This window comes from Heterodontus francisci, chromosome 10 (assembly GCF_036365525.1).
Source record: "Heterodontus francisci isolate sHetFra1 chromosome 10, sHetFra1.hap1, whole genome shotgun sequence".
Lineage (NCBI taxonomy): Eukaryota > Metazoa > Chordata > Chondrichthyes > Heterodontiformes > Heterodontidae > Heterodontus > Heterodontus francisci.
Window position 1 is genome coordinate 69,397,197 of NC_090380.1, and position 20,737 is coordinate 69,417,933.

The 20,737-nt window shown below is 42.5% G+C and overlaps 1 protein-coding gene across 5 annotated transcripts in view; it reads right to left on the reverse strand.

Annotated features, from left to right (window-relative positions):
• Positions 1 to 20,737, reverse strand: part of dcaf6 (ddb1 and cul4 associated factor 6) — a 193,423-nt gene that overhangs the window by 166,286 nt on the left and 6,400 nt on the right. For all 5 annotated transcript variants that reach the window (XM_068040689.1, XM_068040692.1, XM_068040691.1 and 2 more), the window contains exons 2-3: positions 2,578 to 2,639; positions 200 to 292 (exon numbers count right to left, since the gene is read on the reverse strand). In XM_068040689.1, coding sequence (XP_067896790.1) covers positions 200 to 292; positions 2,578 to 2,639 — 155 coding nt within the window. The remainder of the gene's footprint in view (positions 1 to 199; positions 293 to 2,577; positions 2,640 to 20,737) is intronic.

Here is a 20,737-nt window from a genome sequence, read left to right on the forward strand (position 1 = left end):
CCACCAAGTCCCCAGTCTAAACAGTGTTGAGCAGGGGCTGTAAGGGAACGGAGGCTCCCTTTGGCGCAAAGACAAGGCTTCCTGCACCTTTCTAAACAAAAATGAAATACCATATATGTTTAAGTGCATTTTTTCAAAATCGCACTTTGATATTTAGGTTATACTGCATTTTTCATTCACATAATATTACTTAATTTACCTTTCTACTATATGGATTGGTTATCACTAGGTCGGTGTCATCGGATCCTGATAGAATATACTCTCCTGTATCGTTCCAGCAAATTGTGTTCACCTGTTGCAAATATGGAACAAAAAAAACTCTTAAAAGGCAGTGCCTGCATTTTTTCCACTAATGCAATTAACCCTCAATAGAAAGTAGTTATTTAACAGCTCTGCTGAAGAGGAAAATGTTCATAAACAATATTTGTGATGATAATCTAAAACTTGGTCATGAATAGACTCTCTTAACGGTCTCTGTTGTCTTCATGTTGATGTTTCCAGTGGATTTTCACTGCTTGAACCCAGTGAGCAGGGGCTTGGTCACCTTCTTGACAGCATTAGTTTGCAGGTTTTGAAGTTGTAAAACTCACTTTAACAGGAGGACCATATGAAGGTTGTCGTCTCCACTCTTGCATTTTGCAAGTAAATGTGAGCTACTCGCAAGGTACCTACTTATTGCAAACAGGGATAACAAGACATACAGCTAGCCACCTACATTAAGGAAAGCTTCACCGAAGACAAAGGAGACCTAAAATCAGATGACCCCTACTCCATCTCCAACAAAGTAGGCAAGCTGATCACAAATGTCCACAAGCCACCAAATGACCTTTGCCCCAATATCGTAATACAGCCTGCAGCACACCCAACAATCTACACTGGTGACTTCAACAGCCCACATTATATGTGGGGTTACCCCAACAACACTACGGAAGAACAACAGTCATACTGGGCTTCCGTATATGACCTAAAACTTGTGTACGATGCAAAGCAGCCTGGCACATTCCATTCTGCCAGATGGAAGAAAGGACTACTCACCTGATCTTTGCTTCATGACCCACGACAGCAACGGCCGACTGCTGATGTGCTCCTGACAAGCGTTGCCCATCTTCCCCCACTCCCAACATCGTCCAAGCCTCATCTACATCGGCCTCAAACAACCATCTATAAATTCAAGGCCAAAACCACGCTGAACTCTGTGGAAGGGTAACTGGGATACCTACAGCAGAAACATCCCTTGCTGGACCCTGGAAAGTGAACAGCTCCTGGAAGAATACAGGGAAAATGAAGACCCTGATGTGGCAACAGCAATTCTTGATGAAGGCTGCCTCATACTATGGCAGGAAACAGCAGAAAACATCGACTTCACACAAGCTGAAAGGTGTGGAAACTGCAGTGCCACCCGGGAGCAGCCAAGCAACAACCACACCAGCGGCCCAGAGTCAACACTGATGCTGTCACTTCACAACTCCTAATAAACTCAAAGATACCGATCAGCAGGAAAGATAAGCAGATGGTAAAAGCAGCTCTGGTACAGTCTCTCAAGACTGCTCCAGGGCAGACAGCCTCCTCAAGCCCTTACACACAAGAGGAAGTAGAAGTCGCCCTGTCAGCTACCAAGCCAGGCAAAGCAGGAGTCGATGGATTTACCCAGAATTCCTGAAGAACATCGGATCACAAAGAAGGAAGTGGCTAGCAAAGCTGTTTACCAACATCCATAACACAGGCACCATTCCAAACATCTGGCACCAATCTAAGATAGTGGCTATTGCCAAACAAGGGAAACCACTCGATGACCAATGCAGCTACCAACCCATCGCCCTGCTCTCAATAACATACAAGATCCTGGAATGCTTCCTGCTAAACAAACTGAGAGCCATCCTGGAAGCAGTAATCCCCCCCTGGCCCCGCAACAGGCAGGTTTTCAGATAGGTAGCAACTGCTCTGAGCAGGTCCTGACACTGACCTCGTCCTGACACTGACCTCACATATCGAGGCTGGTTTTCAGACAGGCCTGAAGCCAGGAACCGCCTTTGTTGACTTATCTTGTGCCTATGATACAGTGTGGTGTGTAGGCATGCTGCTGAAACTCTCCAAAATCAAGTGAAAACCTTACAACAAATCAACTCCATCTTGGAGTATAATGCATTAGTTAACTTTAACTAGCTGAAATGTAATTTTAAGTCAATGTAAAAGGAGAAGGAATGGGAACAGAAACAAATGAGAGAGCCCTAACCACCCTTTCATAGCATCTCTGGGCTTCCAAATGGGAAGCAGCATACCCCTAATCAGATGCAAAAAAGATTGTCCAGTACTCTAGTTGGGGAGAAGAAAATTAAAGGCAGGGATAAAATAATATAAATAGTCAGATAAATACTGCCCTATGCAATAATGAAGACAGAAAAAAAAGTACTGTAGAAAATATTTTACCTTGATTAAAATGGAAAGCCACTGACTTTTCAAAAATGAAAATTTTGATTTACGGAGCATCTTTATATTCCAATACTGGGCAAAAAAATGGTGAATGCCTTTCCGTTGTCCACTGCTAAAATATTTTAAAAAAATTAAGTGTATACTCACACAACCATCGTGTACGTTTAATTTAGCTTCAAGTTTTAATCTTTGGATGAATTCTCTTCTTCCTGTTTTAAGAACCAAAATAAAAAGTTAGACATGGAGTACGATAGGCAGCAAATTAGAGTATGAGAGAGAATTATTACTGATATCAATGAAAGTTCAATAAAACATTAGGGTAGATCTGTTGACCAAAGCAAGCGTAGTGATGTCGAACATGACAACAGCAATTACTGTTTTTATAATCCTTCAATTTTATTAAAAATAGAAGCTATATATGGACAGAGTTAATAACACAGCTTTTCAGCATGCATTACATGTAACAATAGCTAAGATTTTAGGAAACCAAGTCCCTTGACTAAATTCTACATCAACACACTAAGCAGCTTCTACAGATCAGAGTTGGAATTCCAGTCTAATTGACATCTACACTATATATCCAGGGAGAATGAGACCTTTCTATCTGGAGCACCTGGAACAGGCAAAACACAATGAAGCATCCATCTCTTGCAAAACTCCTGATGGGTCAAGAAAGTGCCACTGATTAAGTTAATGGGGATGTCTGTGAGCTGAATAATTACATCCTCCTAAAGATCAATAGGATGATTTTCTTGGGAAAGGTGAGAGAGAGAGAGAATGTAAAAATATATATATGGTTAAAAGAAGTGTGGTACACTAAATTTCAAATTTGTGAGATAATCCAGGTTGATGTCAAACTGCAAAATTCAATTTTAGCTCAAATAAAATTATATACTTGTCAATCTAATCAAAATAAGCTGCCACTCAGCTCGTACCTATGTCCTATTTTCTCATCAAAGGCTAATTGATGGCCTCATGGATGAACTGACACTTAATCAGTATCTTGCACAATTCTCAAAAGGAGCATATTTCTATGCAAGACACACAATGCAGACAAGTCTTTTTCCCTTTCTTTATGTAAGCATTTGCAATACCAATTGTTTGATTCTGGATCACCTTTATTCTAAGTGATGAAATACAAATGTTATATAAATATGGCATCTGCATGTTGTCACTTTATTGGCCACAAAGTCAGTAGTACAAAATGGATTATTTTGAATAACAGAGCCATAAATTTACAGTATTTCAGCTTTCATCTCCTGTTACTGGAAGTATTCAAGCTTTAGGTCATTACAGTAATGAGTACATCCCAGAAAAGCACTAAATGGCTATTTGAATTCACTAAAAATGAGCAACAAAGGATAATGTGCACTGGCAGACAAGTATGACTCTGATCAATCAGGTAATAATTCCACAAAAAGCAACAGATGTAATGTATCTTTTCCAGTAACTGTCAGAGATGAATGCAATTTTTTTTCAATAAAAGTATTTTAAGATACCATACATGCTCATTCATGAATGAAGCAAGTTACTTTTAAAAAAAAAACTCCAATTACATGTGAAGTGCCAACAGCAACAGCTTAGCAATAAAACTTATACCTGATTTGCCACTTGTGTGCCACAGCTAGCAAAGTGGGGAAATATTTGGAACAAAACAAGAAAGTGCAGCTCATTATGCCTGGTATAATCTGCTCTGGTCCAATGTCAATAATGTCAATGTCAATAGTCAACAATGAAAAGAACTGGCACGTTAACCAAAGGGAAGTGTCTATAAAGAATGAAGTAGGGAGACTATGAATAATGCTACGTCATCTTTTAACCATATCCTCTGTATTCCTATTACTCATTCAATATTTAAAATATGGTGATATCAAAGAATTACAAATTACAAAAAAAAAACAAAGGACTACAGATAATTCTATTAGTCCAACCTTTTACTACCATTTAGAGTCAGCTGCTTTCTGTGGCCAAGTTTAACTAATTGTGAACTATTCCACCTCCAGGGAAGGAAAGAATAAAATTCCTATCCCATCTTATTGCAAAAGTATAACCTGGGACCAATTTTCCACTATTTGCACAAAACACTTCAAATCACAATATCAATCTTTTGTATGTAGATTGTTTTCAATTGTAAAAAAGTGATCAATTTTGAAGTGATCTGTCCATATTTAACAATAAGACGACTTTCAGTGGTGAAAAATGGAATATCATGTACTGCACACATAGGTCAAAACATCAGGAACAAATAATTATACAATGAATGGAACTGAATTAGCAAAGAGCGACAGGAACCCAGGAATAATCACAACTGCATCACTTTCAATGTCTGAAGAATGCAAATCAATTAGACAAAAAGTTAACAAAATATCAGGTTACATAGACTTAAGTTTCCAGAAGTTACACTAAGGCTTTACAATCCACTGGACAACTATTCAGTTTTGATCACACCACAAAATGTATATAGAAATTAGAAAAATGCACAAAATGAGCAACAAGACTAACCAAGTACTAAGGGGATTAAAATTAATTAAAATGCATTGCAATCTTGCTGTAAGTGTTGATTTAAAAAAGTTGTTTTCTCCCCAGTCAAGCATATCTGCTCATTATAATTCGGTCATTTACTTGAAATTATCTGACAATTCATTTTTAAGGCACTAAATCCCTAATGTGTTATTTGTGTTGCTTAATTCAAACTATTAGATAATTTCTTTTTAAGTTCAAAAGAATGATTGAATTTTCAGAAGCAGATATAAAGTACTTAAGCTTTTTTTACTCTCAGATTGAGACCTGAAACCAAGTCCTGCTCTACCTTCTCAGGGTGGATGTTGTCATGAGCGTGCTATGCTGAATGATATTTTACTTCATCAGTTGGAAACCTAAATTAAACTTTTTTTTAAAAAAGAGCTGCAAACCTAAATTCAACTTTTAAAAAGAAAGCAGCCAAGATGGCCACCGCATTTTGCATTGAAATACCTCACATTCCAAAGTATCGAGGCACAGATATATGTCTAAATAGCCCTCATCCAGAACAATGGCTTGAGCAGTTTGAATGCTACCTGGCATCACCTTCATTAGCAAAACATTCAAAGCCATCTTGGAACATTAACACGAGTGGAGATGAACCTCAAAGGGGAAACACTGAAACAGTAAGACCGAAGAGAGATTGTAATTCTTAGACTTGAATCTCATTAAAGTGCAAAAGAGAATTTCTTCTTTCTTTTTCTTCTTTCTTTTGGGCCTCCTTATCTCGAGAGACAATGGATACGCGCCTGGAGGTGGTCAGTGGTTTGTGAAGCAGCGCCTGGAGTGGCTATAAAGGCCAATTCTGGAGTGACAGGCTCTTCCACAGGTGCTGCAGAGAAATTTGTTTGTTGGGGCTGTTGCACAGTTGGCTCTCCCCTTGCGCCTCTGTCTTTTTTCCTGCCAACTACTAAGTCTCTTCGACTCGCCACAATTTAGCCCTGTCTTTATGGCTGCCCGCCAGCTCTGGCGAATGCTGGCAACTGACTCCCACGACTTGTGATCAATGTCACACGATTTCATGTCGCGTTTGCAGACGTCTTTATAACGGAGACATGGACGGCCGGTGGGTCTGATACCAGTGGCGAGCTCGCTGTACAATGTGTCTTTGGGGATCCTGCCATCTTCCATGCGGCTCACATGGCCAAGCCATCTCAAGCGCCGCTGACTCAGTAGTGTGTATAAGCTGGGGGTGTTGGCCGCTTCAAGGACTTCTGTGTTGGAGATATAGTCCTGCCACCTGATGCCAAGTATTCTCCGAAGGCAGCGAAGATGGAATGAATTGAGACGTCGCTCTTGGCTGGCATACGTTGTCCAAAAGAGAATACACTGGGACAATCATGTGACAGTCTCTCCATCTGTGACAAAAGTTGCAGTTTCTTCTGGACACATCAGACAAGCATTTGAGTTAAACAGTGCAGGACCCAAGTGGTCAGTCTCTCTCCCTAGGTAACACTAAGTTCCAAACCCTGTCTGTGGGCTGCAAAACATCCAAGTCTATCGTTGCTGCAGAGACACTCCGGGAGAAAATTATCTACATCACTGTCTCCAAGAAAACCCTGAACCAGCTGGCCACCCCTACCAACCAGAAACTTCAGGATCACAAATTCAGCCAGAGGACAACTGAATTACCAGACTCCACAGACAGTATATTATTTTATTTGTTCTGGACTCTAATCTAACCAAACTACCCTTCTTCACTCAGTAACCTATTTGTGTGGGAGTGAATGAGTGAGTGTGAGTGAGACAGAAAGTTGGAACCTAGTTTATTATTTTTATGTAGATCGAGTTTTGATTTTAAGTACAATAAATTAACCTCTTTCATGTTTAAACTCAAGAAAACCTGTCCAATGGGTTCTTTTATGATCATAGCACATAAAAGAAATAAACCCTGTTGCGGTCAAACAAGGAGAGGGTCAAGAGGGGAGCCTTTCGACCCCTCCTCACCTGATTAGTACCATGGGATCTTTTACATTGTAACATTCGAAGAGCAGGGGTGTTCTCCTGGTGTCCTGACCAATATTTATTCCTCAACTATCATCACAAAGACAGATTATCTGGTTATTTTCTCAATGCTGTTTGTGGGATCTTGCTTTGTGCACATTGGCTTGTACATTTCCCTACATTACAACAGTGACTACACTTCAAATATACTTTTTTGACTGTGAAACACTTTGGGACATCTTGACATCATGAAAAATGCTCTAGGAATATTCTTTCTTGTGGCATTATATACAAACCTAACCACGAGTCAAGAAAAACACAACAGATAAATTAGAGCTACTTTTATCATTTCTTGCACAACCTGTTGTCAGTATCTGGGTCACATGGAGCCAATGGCAATCAAAAAAAAACAAACACAAGTTTTTTTTTTAAATGTGTAGTGAGGAAGACCATTTTTCTTTCTGACTGTTGACAATCTTCATGGTCCCAGTAAAGATGCTGTTCCAGCTGCAGTGGAATTGCAGTCATGTTAATAATTATTGCAGGCACACTCGCTAAACTGTTACAGCTAGCCTGCACATTTGCTGGAGGAGGGAGGATACCATAGAGACTGTGGCATTGGAAGGTTAGCATGTAGGCCATTTGGAGAGATCAAGAGAGAGATGACCCAAACATGGATAGAGGTTATGGCCAGGGACGTGGGGGTGGGGAGGAAGGAGTGAAGTAGAGTTGGAGGTGGTCTACGTTGTGAAGATGGAAGAAAGCAATTTTGATGATGAAATTCAGTCTGTTTTGAACAGGAAGCCGAGTTTTTACACAATCTAATTTAGCTTGAGTGAGCACACATGCTTGGGGCATGAAGTCAGTAGGTTAGTGGAAGGAGCGTCACCAACGAAAACAATTACTTTGATGTTCCCGAAATTTTGATTCAAGCGTGAAAATGTCAGACGGGCAATCTCAGCATAGAGGATGTGGGTTCTAACAATGAGGTAGATAGGTACAACAGCATGTCATTAGCATTGACATGGAAGCTGATCCTGCCCTGGCAGTCAACTTGCAAGCAAGGCACATGGGTACCACCTCCAGAATATGGCAGTATCACTAATCATTCCTTTCCATTGCACCCCAAATACAGATACAGGTGACCACCACCAACCTGCCTTTTCTATTTGCCATCCAATTTCCCAGTGGGTGCTTCCTCTAACTCACTCTTCTGAGTCCCAATGCTGCTATCTCTCACAGCCCACAGTCAGGGACAAAGAGAGTTAAAAACAGAAGGCCAGCAAGAGGAAAGAGAATAAAGTAAAAAGAGGAGATGGGGATGAGACAAAGGAAGAGAGAGACACTCAAAAATAAAAGCAGACAAATAATGAAATGAAATCAGACAGACAGAAAAAAGTGTGATGGCAGGAAGAAACAGACAACTGAAGGAACAGAAAGCAATTTGGGTAGATTTAGAATCCAATGTTGTTTTGCTAAATTTATATTGCACTTTTAATCCAAAGCAGCACACTCACTGAATGCATCACAAGGAACCAGCTGAATGTTTGAACCTAATGCAGCACACAGTCCTAGGTTTAGTTCTTTCAATGACAAACACCAACTGGCAGTATTAAACTGCATAATACAAATTTGAATAATTACCATAAGAGTGCCCTTGCTAATGGAATATTAGGTACGTAAGCAGTTCTCACTTAGAATACAAAATAGAATGATTTGATTGTGAGACAGAGGAAAATGTTTCTAAAATGAGACATTAAAGTGTAACTAGGAAAGTCCCATCCAATAATACCACCGTATGCACTTTATAAATGATAAACAGAAAATGAATAGTGAATGATGTTGGTATAACTGCAATACAACATTTAACTATATAGGGTTCATTATTTTTTAATAATTCTTTGCAATAGAATTTCTATATCTGCTTGCCCAATGTATTTTCTCAAAACACTTGTGTCCTATACTTAACCTTCTTGAAATATACTGACACCGCATCATTCCATTTCTAAATTTAGATGATCCCTGCCATCATCATTTTGGATTGCATTACAAATTCTTGAGTTTTCAGTTGCAGCAATATTATAATAGGCTAGCTTCTAAACATAGTGTAGTACCTCCATATCTTAAACAATTCCGTGAATTTAAGAATCCCTGTTCCAAAATTTGGTTCAAGAAGTAAACAAACTTGTGGAAAAATTTGCTATATTTTACAACTGGGTTAATGAATGCATGTTCACTGACAGCATCTGGTTAAGAAAGGTAAAATGAATGCACATCTGTGCGGGCAATGGCTCATCTATGAGGCAGTGGCATAGTGATAATGTCACGAGACTAGTAACCCACAGCCCCAGGCTAATGATATGGGGACATGGATTTGAATCCCACCACGGCAGCTGGTGGAATTTGAATTCAATAAATAAATATGAAATTAAAAAGCTTGTCTGTGGTGACCATGAAAACGTTGTGTTACGACCAGGTGAGAAGGGGTCTAGGGGTTCCCTCTCAGCCTTTGCCTAGTTTAACCATAACAGGATTTAATTTTAGAAACATCGTGATTTTAGCTCCCCTACAGTGAATCCTTGTTCACTGCTCCAATTGTAAGGCAAAGAAATCAGACAGGTTTCCTTAAATTTAAACAAGAAAGGTGGAACTTTATCATAAACTCTAATCTGGTTAATGACTCCGAATATGCGACGCGACTACACTAGCATGCATACGTGATAAACACACACGTAGATAGAGACAGAAAAGTAGAAAGGAATAAAGGGGAAAAGTTTGAGGCAATATCGGGATTATAATTACAGTCTTTCAAGTTCAATGTGGGGTCTTTGGTTGCCAGCAAGTCCTGCAATTCGTTGGGGCCCAGTGCAGGCTTCAACTTGATTCAACGTCTGAGTCTTTTCTCTCGAGGTTTACGTGCCTTTTGTGGGTCCAGTGGCTTGGGACAAAGCGAGAGAGACAGCCAGGAGAGAGGCTTCCTTGTTCCAGTTTCGGTTGCAAACTCTAGTCTCAATTCAAATTGTCCTGTGTCTCATTCAAAAGCCTGGATTAACTGGTCAGTCATGTGACCAGCTGGTTTAACCACTTCGGTATTTGTGGATTTCAAAGCTCTCGGGGGGGAGGGGGGGGGGGAAGCAGCTGTAGGGCTGTCTCTTACCCAGACAAGATGTGGATCACTATTGCCCAGCCCAATCCCTGTTAACTGAATCAGTAAGCAATTCTTGTCTCCCCAAGCACTGTCTTAGTATGCAAATGTCCTTCCAGTCCAAACGTCTGGTGATCTCCTTAGCAAGTCATTTCTTCACTCCAGCAACAGTTTAAAATCAATGTTCATATGACAAAATTAATATGCCTCACTCTTGGTAGGTGGGGGTCTCGTTGACAATTGTCGATTGTTGTAAAAACCCATCTGGTTTGCTCATGTCCTTTAGGGAAGGAAATTTGCTGTCCTTAACCTGGTCTGGTCTACCTGTGACTGGCTCCAGACCTACAGCAATGTGGTTAACTCTTAAAAACCCTCTGAAATGGCCTACCAAGCCACTCAGTTGTATCAAACTGCTACAGTCTAAGAAAAGGAATGAAACCAAACAGATCAACTGGCATCGACTTCGACACTGGAAACGAAAAATGGCAAACCCAGCCCCGTCGACCCTGCAAAGTCCTCCTTACTAACATCTGGGGGCTTGTGCCAAAATTGGGAGGAGAACTGTCCCACAGACTAGTCAAGCAACAGCCTGACATAGCCATACTCACAGAATCATGTCTTGCAATGTCCCAGAAACCACCATCACCATCCCTGGGTATGTCCTGTCCCAGCAGAGGTGGTGGCACAGTGATATATTGGTGTTGCCCTGGGAGTCCTCAACATTGACTCCAGACCCCATGAAGTCTCATGCATCAGGTCAAACATGGGCAAGGAAACCTCCTGCTGATTACCATCCACCGCCCCCACCCCCTCCACCCCATGGCTGATGAATCAGTGCTTCTCCATGTTGAACATCAATTGGAAGAAGCGCTGAGAATAGCAAGGGCACAAAATGTACTCTGGGTGGGGGACTTCAATGTCCACCACCAAGAGTGGCTCAATAGCACCACTACTGACCAAGCCCTTAAGGACATAGCTGTTAAACTGGGTCTGCGGCAGGAGGTGAGGGAACCAACAAAGGGGGGAAAAAACCTACTTGACTTCGTCCTCAGCAATTTACTTGTTGCAGATGCATCGGTCCATGCCAGTATTGGTAGGAGTGAACACCGCACAGTCGTTGTGGAGACAAAGTCCTGTCTTCACACTGAGGGTACCCACCACTGTGTTGTGTGGCACTACCACCATGTTAAATGGGATAGATTTCAAACAGATCAAGTAAGTCAAAACTGGACATTCATGGGGCGCTGTGGAACGTGAGCAGCAGCAAAATTGTATTCAACCACAATCTGTAACATCGTGGCCTGGCATATCCCTCCCTCTGTCATTACTATCAAGCCGGAGAACTAATTCTGGTTCAACAAAGAGTGCAAGAGGGCATGCCAGGAACAGCACCAGGCATACCTAAACGTGAGGTATCAGCCTGATGAAGCTACAACAAAGGACTACTTGCATGCCAAACAGTGGAAGCAGCATGCAATAGACAGGGCTAAGCGATCCCACACCCAATGGATCAGATCCAGGCTCTGCAGTCCTGCCACATTCAGTTGTGAATGGTGGTGGACAATTAAACAACTGACAGGAGGAGGCTCCACAAATATCCCCATCCTCAATGATGGGGGAGCCCAGCACATCAATGCAAAAGACAAGGCTGACACATTTGCATCCACCTTCAGCCAGAAGTGCCGACTGGATTATCCATCTCAGCCTCCTCCCGAGGTCTCCAGCATCCAGTCTTCAGCCAATCCAATTCACTCCAAGCAATATCAAGAAATAGCTGAAGGCATTGGATCCTGCAAAGACATTGGGCCTGACCATATTCTGGCAATAGTACTGAAGACTTGTGCTCCAAATCTAGCCGTGCCCCTAGCCAAGCTGTTCCAATACAGCTACAACACTGGCATCTACCCAGCAATGTAGAAAATTGCCAAGTATGTCCTGTGCACAAAAAACTGGACAAATCCAACCCAGCTAATTACCAACCTCTCCGTCTACTCCCGATCATCAGCAAAGTGATGGAAGGTGTCATCAACAGTGCTATCAGCAATAACCCGCTCACTGATGCTCAGTTTGGATTCCACCAGGGCCACTCAGCGCCTGACCTCATTACCGCCTTGATCCAAACATGGACAAAAGAGCTTGATCTCCAGAGGGGAGGTGAAAGTAACTACCCTTGACATCAAGGCAGCTTTTGACCGAATGTGTATCAAGGAGCCCTAGCAAAACTGGAGTCAGTGGGAATTGGGGGAAAACTCTATGCTAGCTGCAGTCATACCTAGCACAAAGGAAGATGGTTGTGGTTGCTGGAGGTCAAACATCTCCATCCCAGGATATCACTGCAGGAGTTCCTCAGGGTAGTGTCCTAGGCCCAACCATCTTCAGCTGTTTCATCAATGACCTTCCCTCCATCATAACATCATAAGTGGGGACGTTCACTGATGATTGCACAATGTTCAGCACCATTTACAACTCCTCAGATACAGAAGCAGCCCATGTGCATTTGCAGCAAGACCTGGACAACATCCAGGCTTGGGATAATAAGTGGCAAGTAGCATTCTCATCACAGAAGTGCCAGGCAATGACCATCTCCAACAAGAGAGAATCCAACCATCTCCCCTTGACATTCAATGGCATTACCATCACTGAATCCCCTATCAACATCCTTGGGGGTTACCATTGATCAGAAAACTGAACTGGAGCATCCACATAAATGCTGTGGCTACAAGAGCAGGTCAGAGACTGGGAATTCTGCAGTGAGTAATTCACCTCCAGTCTTCCCAATGCTTGTCCACCCTGTACAAGGCACAAGTCAGGCGTGTGATGGAATAATCTCCACTTGCCTGGATGGGTGCAGCTCCAACAATACTCAAGAAGCTCCATACCATCCAGGACAAAGCAGCCCGCTTGACTGGCACACCATCAACCACCTTCAACATTCACTCCCTCCCTCCACCACCGACGCACAGCGGTAACAGTGTGTACCATCTACAAGATGCACTGCAGCAACTCACCAAGGCTTTCGACAGCACCTTCCAAACCTGCGATCTCTATCATCTCGAAGGACAAGGACAGCAGATGCATGGGAACACCACCACCTGCAAGTTCCCCTCCAAGCCACATGCCTTCACAACCTTCCAAATATGTGGTGCCCAGAATTGCACACAATACTGCAACTGAGGTTGAAACAACATTTTATAAAGGTTTACTACAACTGCCTTGCTTTTGTACTCTATGCCTTGATTAATAAAGCCCAGAATCCCATATGCCTTTTTAACCAATTTCTCAACCTGTCCTGCCACCTTCAACAATATGTGTTCCTATGCCCCAGGACTCACTGGGTTGCTGCACCCCCTTTAGAATTGCACCCTTTAGTTTATATTGCCTCTCCATGTTCTTCCTATCAAAATGTATCACTTCACACTTCTCTGTGTTACATTTAAGCTGCCACATGTCTGCCTATTCCACCATACGGTCAATGTCCTCTTGAAATCTTATCACTATCCTCTTCACAGTTCACAAAACTCACTAGTTTTGTGTCATCTGCAAATATTGAAGTTGTGCCCTGTACTCTCAAGTCTAAGTCATTAATATATTATCTCAAGAAAAGCAGTGGTCCTAGCACTCACCCCTGGGGAACACCACCTTCCATCAGTCCAAAATACAACCATTTACCACTACACTCTGTTGCCCGTCACTCAGCCAATTATATATCCATTCAGTCACTGTGCCTTTTATTCCATGGGCCTGAACTTTGCTGACAAGCCTATTATGTGGTACTTTAACAAATGTCTTTTGGAAGTATGATATGATAAAAATTAGCACTGATCTTCTAGACAGTAACTTAGAAATGGACCAGCGGGTTTCAAAATTGCAATATAGAGTACCAGCAAAATGCAAGTAACATCCATGATTTTGCTATTCAGTTAATGTATTCCAATTCCAAGCACCTATCACCAGCATCAAGCACTCTCGGATCAAGTATATCAGAGTAAAGCTCCCTCAAGTTTGTCCCAGTAATAAACCTCAGAACACCATCAACCCCCTACAGTACCAGTGTTAAATCCTTGGCCTCTAGCAGCAAGACTGCATGGGAAATCCTTGCTGTTGATCGCAGATCCTGGAGAATGGCAGTCAGGAAGGGAATGGTAAAAGCAGAGGACAAAATAAATGACCAGATGGCAGAAAAGAGAACCCAGCAGAAGCAAAGATCAGTTGGCCTTGGCCAACAATATTCATCTGTGCCAGCTGTGGAAGGGATTGCCACTCATGAGTTGGCCTCCACAGCCATGACAGACTATGTTCAACTCAGTAGCAACATACACCCTGGGCGCAGTCCATCGTCTTCCAAGATGGACGGATGCCTACTGCTACTCTCAACAATACCATCAGAGTATCCCCTTATCACACTGATGACAGGAAATCAGAAGTGTTTTATAAGGAAATGAACATGGCATAGAGTTGGTGATGGCGATTGAGATAATATGGACTTTGCAAAGCAGTATTGGTTATGTGATGATTTAGGAGGGGACACAAGTACTTTGGAAGATTAGAGAAGTGAGGTGTAATGTGAGGTAATGAATAGCCTGGAGAGTAATGAGCAGCTGTCAAAGGAGAGAACAGAACTTTTGGGTAAAGGGTTGAATAGTTAAGGTAGAATACGTAGTAGTAATGGGGTTGAAAGGTTAGAGAGTAGTTGAAAGTCTAGCGGGTACTTGGAGGATGGGGAGCAACTAAAACAGCTGGCGTAGGATGTGTTACAACCTAGGTGGGAGGAGTGCACTGTTTTTCTAGTTCCACTTCGCCAAAGGTCACAACATATATTTAAATGTATACCCAGTTACCGATAGCCAATCATAGACTCTATTTTTATCCCGGAATAAAAATACACCAACCAGGTTTCTTTAATAAACAATATCAGATTATAAAAAACAAGACTTAATCAGTAATGAAGCAAAGCATTAACACACAGATTGAAATATGAAAGTTCCCCACAGTGTGGGCTGTGAGGAGGATGCAGAGAAGCTCCAGTGTGATTTTTACAGGTTGAGTGAGTGGGCAAATACATGGCAGATGCAGTATAATGTGGATAAATGTGAGGTTATCCACTTTGGTGGCAAAAACAGAAAGGCAGATTATCTGTACGGCGATGGAATGGGAAAGGGGGAGGTGCAGCGAGACCCGGGTGACCTTGTGCACCAGACACTGAAAGAAAGCATGCAGGTGCAGCAGGCAGTTTAGAAGGCAAATTTTTATTTTTTTATATTTAGAGATACAGCACTGAAACAGGCCCTTCGGCACACCGAGTCTGTGCCGACCAACAACCACCCATTTATACTAACCCTACAGTAATCCCATATTCCCTATCACCTCCCTACACTAGGGGCAATTTACAACAGCCAATTTACCTATCACTTGCAAGTCTTTTGGATGTGGGAGGAAACCGGAGCACCCGGCGAAAACCCACGCAGACACAGGGAGAACTTGCAAACTCCGCACAGGCAGTACCCAGAATTGAACCTGGGTCCCTGGAGCTGTGAGGCTGCGGTGCTAACCACTGCGCCACTGTGCCTTCACAGCGAGAGGATTCGAGCACAGGAGCAAGGATGCCTTGCTGCAATTATACAAGGCCTTGGTGAAACCACATCTGGAGTATTGTGTGTAGTTTTGGTCTGCTTATCTGAAGATGTTCTTGCTATGGAGGGAGTGCAGCGAAGGTTCACCAGACTAATTCCTGGGATGGCAGGACTGACGTATGCAGAGAGATTGGGTCGATTAGGCTGGTATTCGCTAGAGTTTAGAATAAGGAGAGGGGATCTCATAGAAACCTACAAAATTCTAACAGGACTGGACAGACTAGATGCAGGAAGGATGTTCCCAATGGTGGGGGAGTCCAGGACCAGGTGTCAGTCTAAGGATAAGGGGTAAGCCATTTAGGACTGAGATGAGGAGGGATTTCTTCACCCAGAGTGGTAAACCTGTGGAATTCTCTACCACGGAAAGCTGTTGAGGCCAAATCATTAAATATATTCAAGAAAGAGTTAGATATAGTTCTTAGAGCTAAAGAGATCATGGGATACGGGGAGAAAGCGGGAACAGGGTACTGAGTTTGGATGATCAGCCATGATCATATTGAATGGCGGTGCAGGCTCGAAGGGCCGAATGGCTTACTCCTGCTCCTATGTTTCTATATGGTGGAGGTACACCCACAGTGCTGTTAGAAAGGAGTTCCAGGAACTTCACCCAGTGACAGTAAAGGATTGGCGATATAGTTCCAAGTCAGCAGCACGTGTGGCTTGGAGGAGAACTTGCAGATGGTGGTGTTACCATACATCTGGTGTCCTTGTCCTTCTAGGTGGTAGAGGTCGTGGGTTTGGAAGGTGCTGTTGGAGTAGCTTTGGCAGATTGCTGCAGTGCAACTTGTACATGGTACACACTGCTGCCACTGTGCATTGGTGGTGGAGGAAGTGAAAGTTGAAGGTGGTTGATGGGGTGCCAATCAAGTGGGCAGCTTTGTCCTGGATGGTGTCGAGCTTCTTGAGTGTTGTTGGAGCTGCACTCATCCAGGCAAGTGGAAATTATTCCATCACACTCCTACTTATGCCTTGTAGATGGCGGGCAGGCTTTGGGGAGTCAGGAGATGAGTTACTCGCTGCAGAATTCCCAGCCTCTGACCTGCTCTTGTAGCCACAATATTTATATGGCTGCTCCAATTCAGTTTCTGGTCAATGGTAACCCCCAGGATGTTGATAGTGGGGGATTCAGCAACAGTAATGCCAATGATCATCAAGGGGAGATGGTTGGATTCTCTTTTGTTGGAGATGGTCATTGCCTGGCACTTGTGTGATGAGAATACTACTTGCCACTTATCAGTTGAAGCCTGAATGTTGTCCAAGTCTTGCTGCATATGGACACGCACTGCTTCAGTATCTGAGTCACCGCAAATGGTGCTGAACAATGCGCAATCAGCAAACATCCCTCCTTCTGATCTTATGATGGAGGGAAGGTCATTGATGAAGCAGCTGAAGATGGTTGTGCCTAGGACACTACCCTGAGGAATTCCTGCAGTGATATCTTGGGACAGAGATGATTGTGGTTGTTAGAGGTCAATTATCTTCCTTTGTGCTAGGTATGACTCCAAGCAGCGGAGAGTCCCCTCCTCCCCCCCCCCCCCCCCCACCACCACCCTGATTCCCATTGACTCCAGTTTTGCTAGGGCTCCTTGATGCCAGACTCGATCGAAAGCTGCCTTGATGTCAAGGGCAGTCACTTTCACCTCACCTCGAGTTCAGCTCTTTTGTCCATGTTTGGACCAAGGCGGTAATGAGGTCAGGAATTGAGTGGCCCTGGCGGAATCCAAACTGAGTGTCAGTGAGCAAGTTATTGCTGAGCAAGTGCCACTTGTTAGCACTGTCGATGACACCTTCCATCACTTTACTGATGATCGAGAGTAGACTGATCGGACAAATCCAACACAATCAGTTACTGCCCTGTTTTTTGTGCACAGGACATACCTGGGCAATTTTCCACATTGTTGGGTAGATGCACTGGAACAGCTTGGCTAGGTGCACGGCCAGTTCTGGAATACAAATCTGTAGTACTGTTGCCGGAACGTTGTCAGGTCCATAGCCTTTGCAGTATCAAGTGCCTTCAGCCCTTTCTTAATATCACGTGGAATGAATCGAAGTGGCTGAAGACTGGCATCTGTGATGCTGGGGACCTCAGGAGGAGACAGAGATGGATAATCCAGTCGGCACTTCTGGTTGAAGATAGTTGCCTTGTCTTTTGCACTGAGGTGCTGGGCTCCCCCGTTGTTGAGGACATTTGTGGAGCCTCCTCCTCTGGTTAGTTGTTTCACTGTTCACCACCATCCATGAGTGGATGTAGCAGGACTGCAAAGCTTAAATCTGATCCGTTAGTTGTGGGATCGCTTGGTTCTGTCTATTGCATGCTGCTTCTGCTATTTGGCATGCATGTAGTCCTGTGTTGTAGCTTCACGAGGTTGACAACCTCATTTTTAGGCATGCCTGGTGCTGCTCCTGGCATGTCCTCCTGCACTCTTCATTGAGCCAGGGGTTGATCCCTCGGCTTGATGGTAAAGGTAGAGTGGGGGATATGCCGGGCCATGAGGTTACAGGTCGTAGTTGAATACAATTCTGCTGCTACTGATGACCCACAGCGCCTCATGGATGCCCAGTTTTGAGTTGCTAGATCGGTTCGAAATCTATGCCATTTAGCACAGTGGTAGTGCCACACAGCATAATAGAGGATATCCTCAATGTGAAGATGGGACTTTGCCTCCACAAGGATTGTGCAGTGGTCACTCATAGATGCGTTTAACTGATTCATCCGCTGCTGTTTCACTTGTTGTGACTTCGTTGACTTAATTTCATCATAGAATCATGCAATACAGAAGGAGACGATTCCTGTGCCAGCTCTTTGATGAAAAATAAATTAATTTGCGACTGGCATATACTCAACAAGATGTATGGAGTTTCTAGCTAGACCGCTGTCCTAGAAGTGTAATTCGCTTTACTGAGGTCATATTTCTTTATCCAGACCCCACTTAGTCAATTATTGTAAATCGAGGTTCTTTATTAATCTATTTCATTAATTTGCATCTGTCCCACTGCTCCAGAAGTTGGATTTATATTGTTAATTAATTCCTAGCTGACCTATTGCTCTGAAGTCTGAATCATGCATTGAGATTGTATTTATTCAACTAATTCACAACTGCTCTTATCCCCAAAGCTTAAATTCATCACTTCAAAGTAGATTTGTTCAATTAATTTGTGGCTAGCCCCAAAAGTTCTATTAATTTAAACAAATTCAAAAGATGTATATAAAAGGCATTACACTTAGTGGCAGGAGAGCTGGATGTAGAAATGGCCGGGCAATGGAGTTTTAGAGACAAAATAGTGCCACCTGAAAGGCGAATGTAATGGTAAGCATAGAATCAAAAGAAAAGCATTATAGTGTTATCTGTTAAAATGCAATAGAAGCAGATATTCCTATGTAACGCAAGGTTCGATAATATTGTGAAATAGGAAGTAGGTGTAGCAAGGGGACATGCATACAATCACAACACACAAATACATATATAAATATTATACATAAATAAATTAAATCAATCTATGTTATAAGTTCATATGATATTCCTGAGGTGAAGGAAATTCTAGGGGGATGGTTACTATTTGGACTCTTTCTCAACTCTCTCTCATTTGCATTCACAGCCCAGTATAATTTCCATAGGCATACCCACGTCTCCCATGATCCAAAACTCATATGCATGTTGTAAAATAGAACCAGACGGTTAAGAATTACCCTTTTACTGCAATAATTTGAACTGGAGGTTGTATAGGCTGCTCACCTGACAACTCAAAAGAGGAGAAAGCACTATCCCATCAGGTTACATTGTTCAGGCTAAAAGTCAATTTTATTTATTAAAGATTCATAATTACACAGAAGCAAAAGGCAGATAGTCAACAGTCAGCCATGCAATATTTGACTTGCTTTAAATTGCTTCAAAAAAAGAAGTCTGGAATTTTAAGGCATTGTCAAATCTTTTCACTGAGACTTTTCATAAATTTAAAGTTGTGTACTTCATCATACTACAGAGTCATAGAGATACAGCACTGAAACAGGCCCTTCGGCCCACCGAGTCTGTGCCGACCATCAACCACCCATTTATACTAATCCTACATTAATCCCATATTCCCTACCTTCCCTCAATTCTCCTACCACCCACCTACACTAGCAGCAATTTACAATGGCCAATTTACCTATCAACCTGCATGTCTTTGGCTGTGGGAGGAAACCGGAGCATCTGGGTCTTTGGCAGAAGTCCTCTGACATGAAAGCACACTGTTGAAGTAGATTATCAATCTTATCTTTCAAGCAGATAAAGTGTGACCCTGCAGATTTTCACTCATCTCAAACACTCGACAGATGTCAAATAACTTGTCTGTCCTCTGACAGGTAGAAAGGCACCAATATGGGCTGCAAACACACGTGCATTAGCATCTTAAAAATAGTAGAATGAAAGTACTGGCCATTGACAGCATATTCAAGAACCAACTGGAAATCTGCCCAGAAACCTAAAAGTACCCATGGACAGATTTGTGTATTGTCTCATTTCTCCTGCAAAAGCATTTCAGAGTTCCACCTCAAATTCACTAAATGCTGGGCTATGGGCTATCTAATTTTTAATACACATGGTATTTCATGGTTTAAAGCAAGATGGGTTCTGGTGCTATCACGGAGTAGTTTTTAAACTCAAAGCACTCGCCCATCTTATGGAAGAAAACATTTTAGCAAAAATGTCAAAATTCCTTACCAAAATGGAAACCCATGAGTTGGGCCTGCCCTCCTGCTTTGTTGCGCTGGCAGATATAATTACCATTTAAAATGCATAAGTTGATGCCTGTTAAATTAATGGCAGAGATATGTCATACTAAGTAGTATGTTTGCCTATATAGAGAACAATCATCTTTAGTATAGGATATAAACCATTTTATTATCCATTAATTTTGGGATATCCTTAAACAATTCAAACAAATTGCCATGGCACAATCACCATGTCATAAACCAGTATAGGTTTGGAAGTATGTTATAAACTTGAATTTCTTCCTCGACAACATATGTTTCAATATTCTCTTCCAATATAAATATCAATCCAACCTTCACAGTAATGCTCTCTCATGC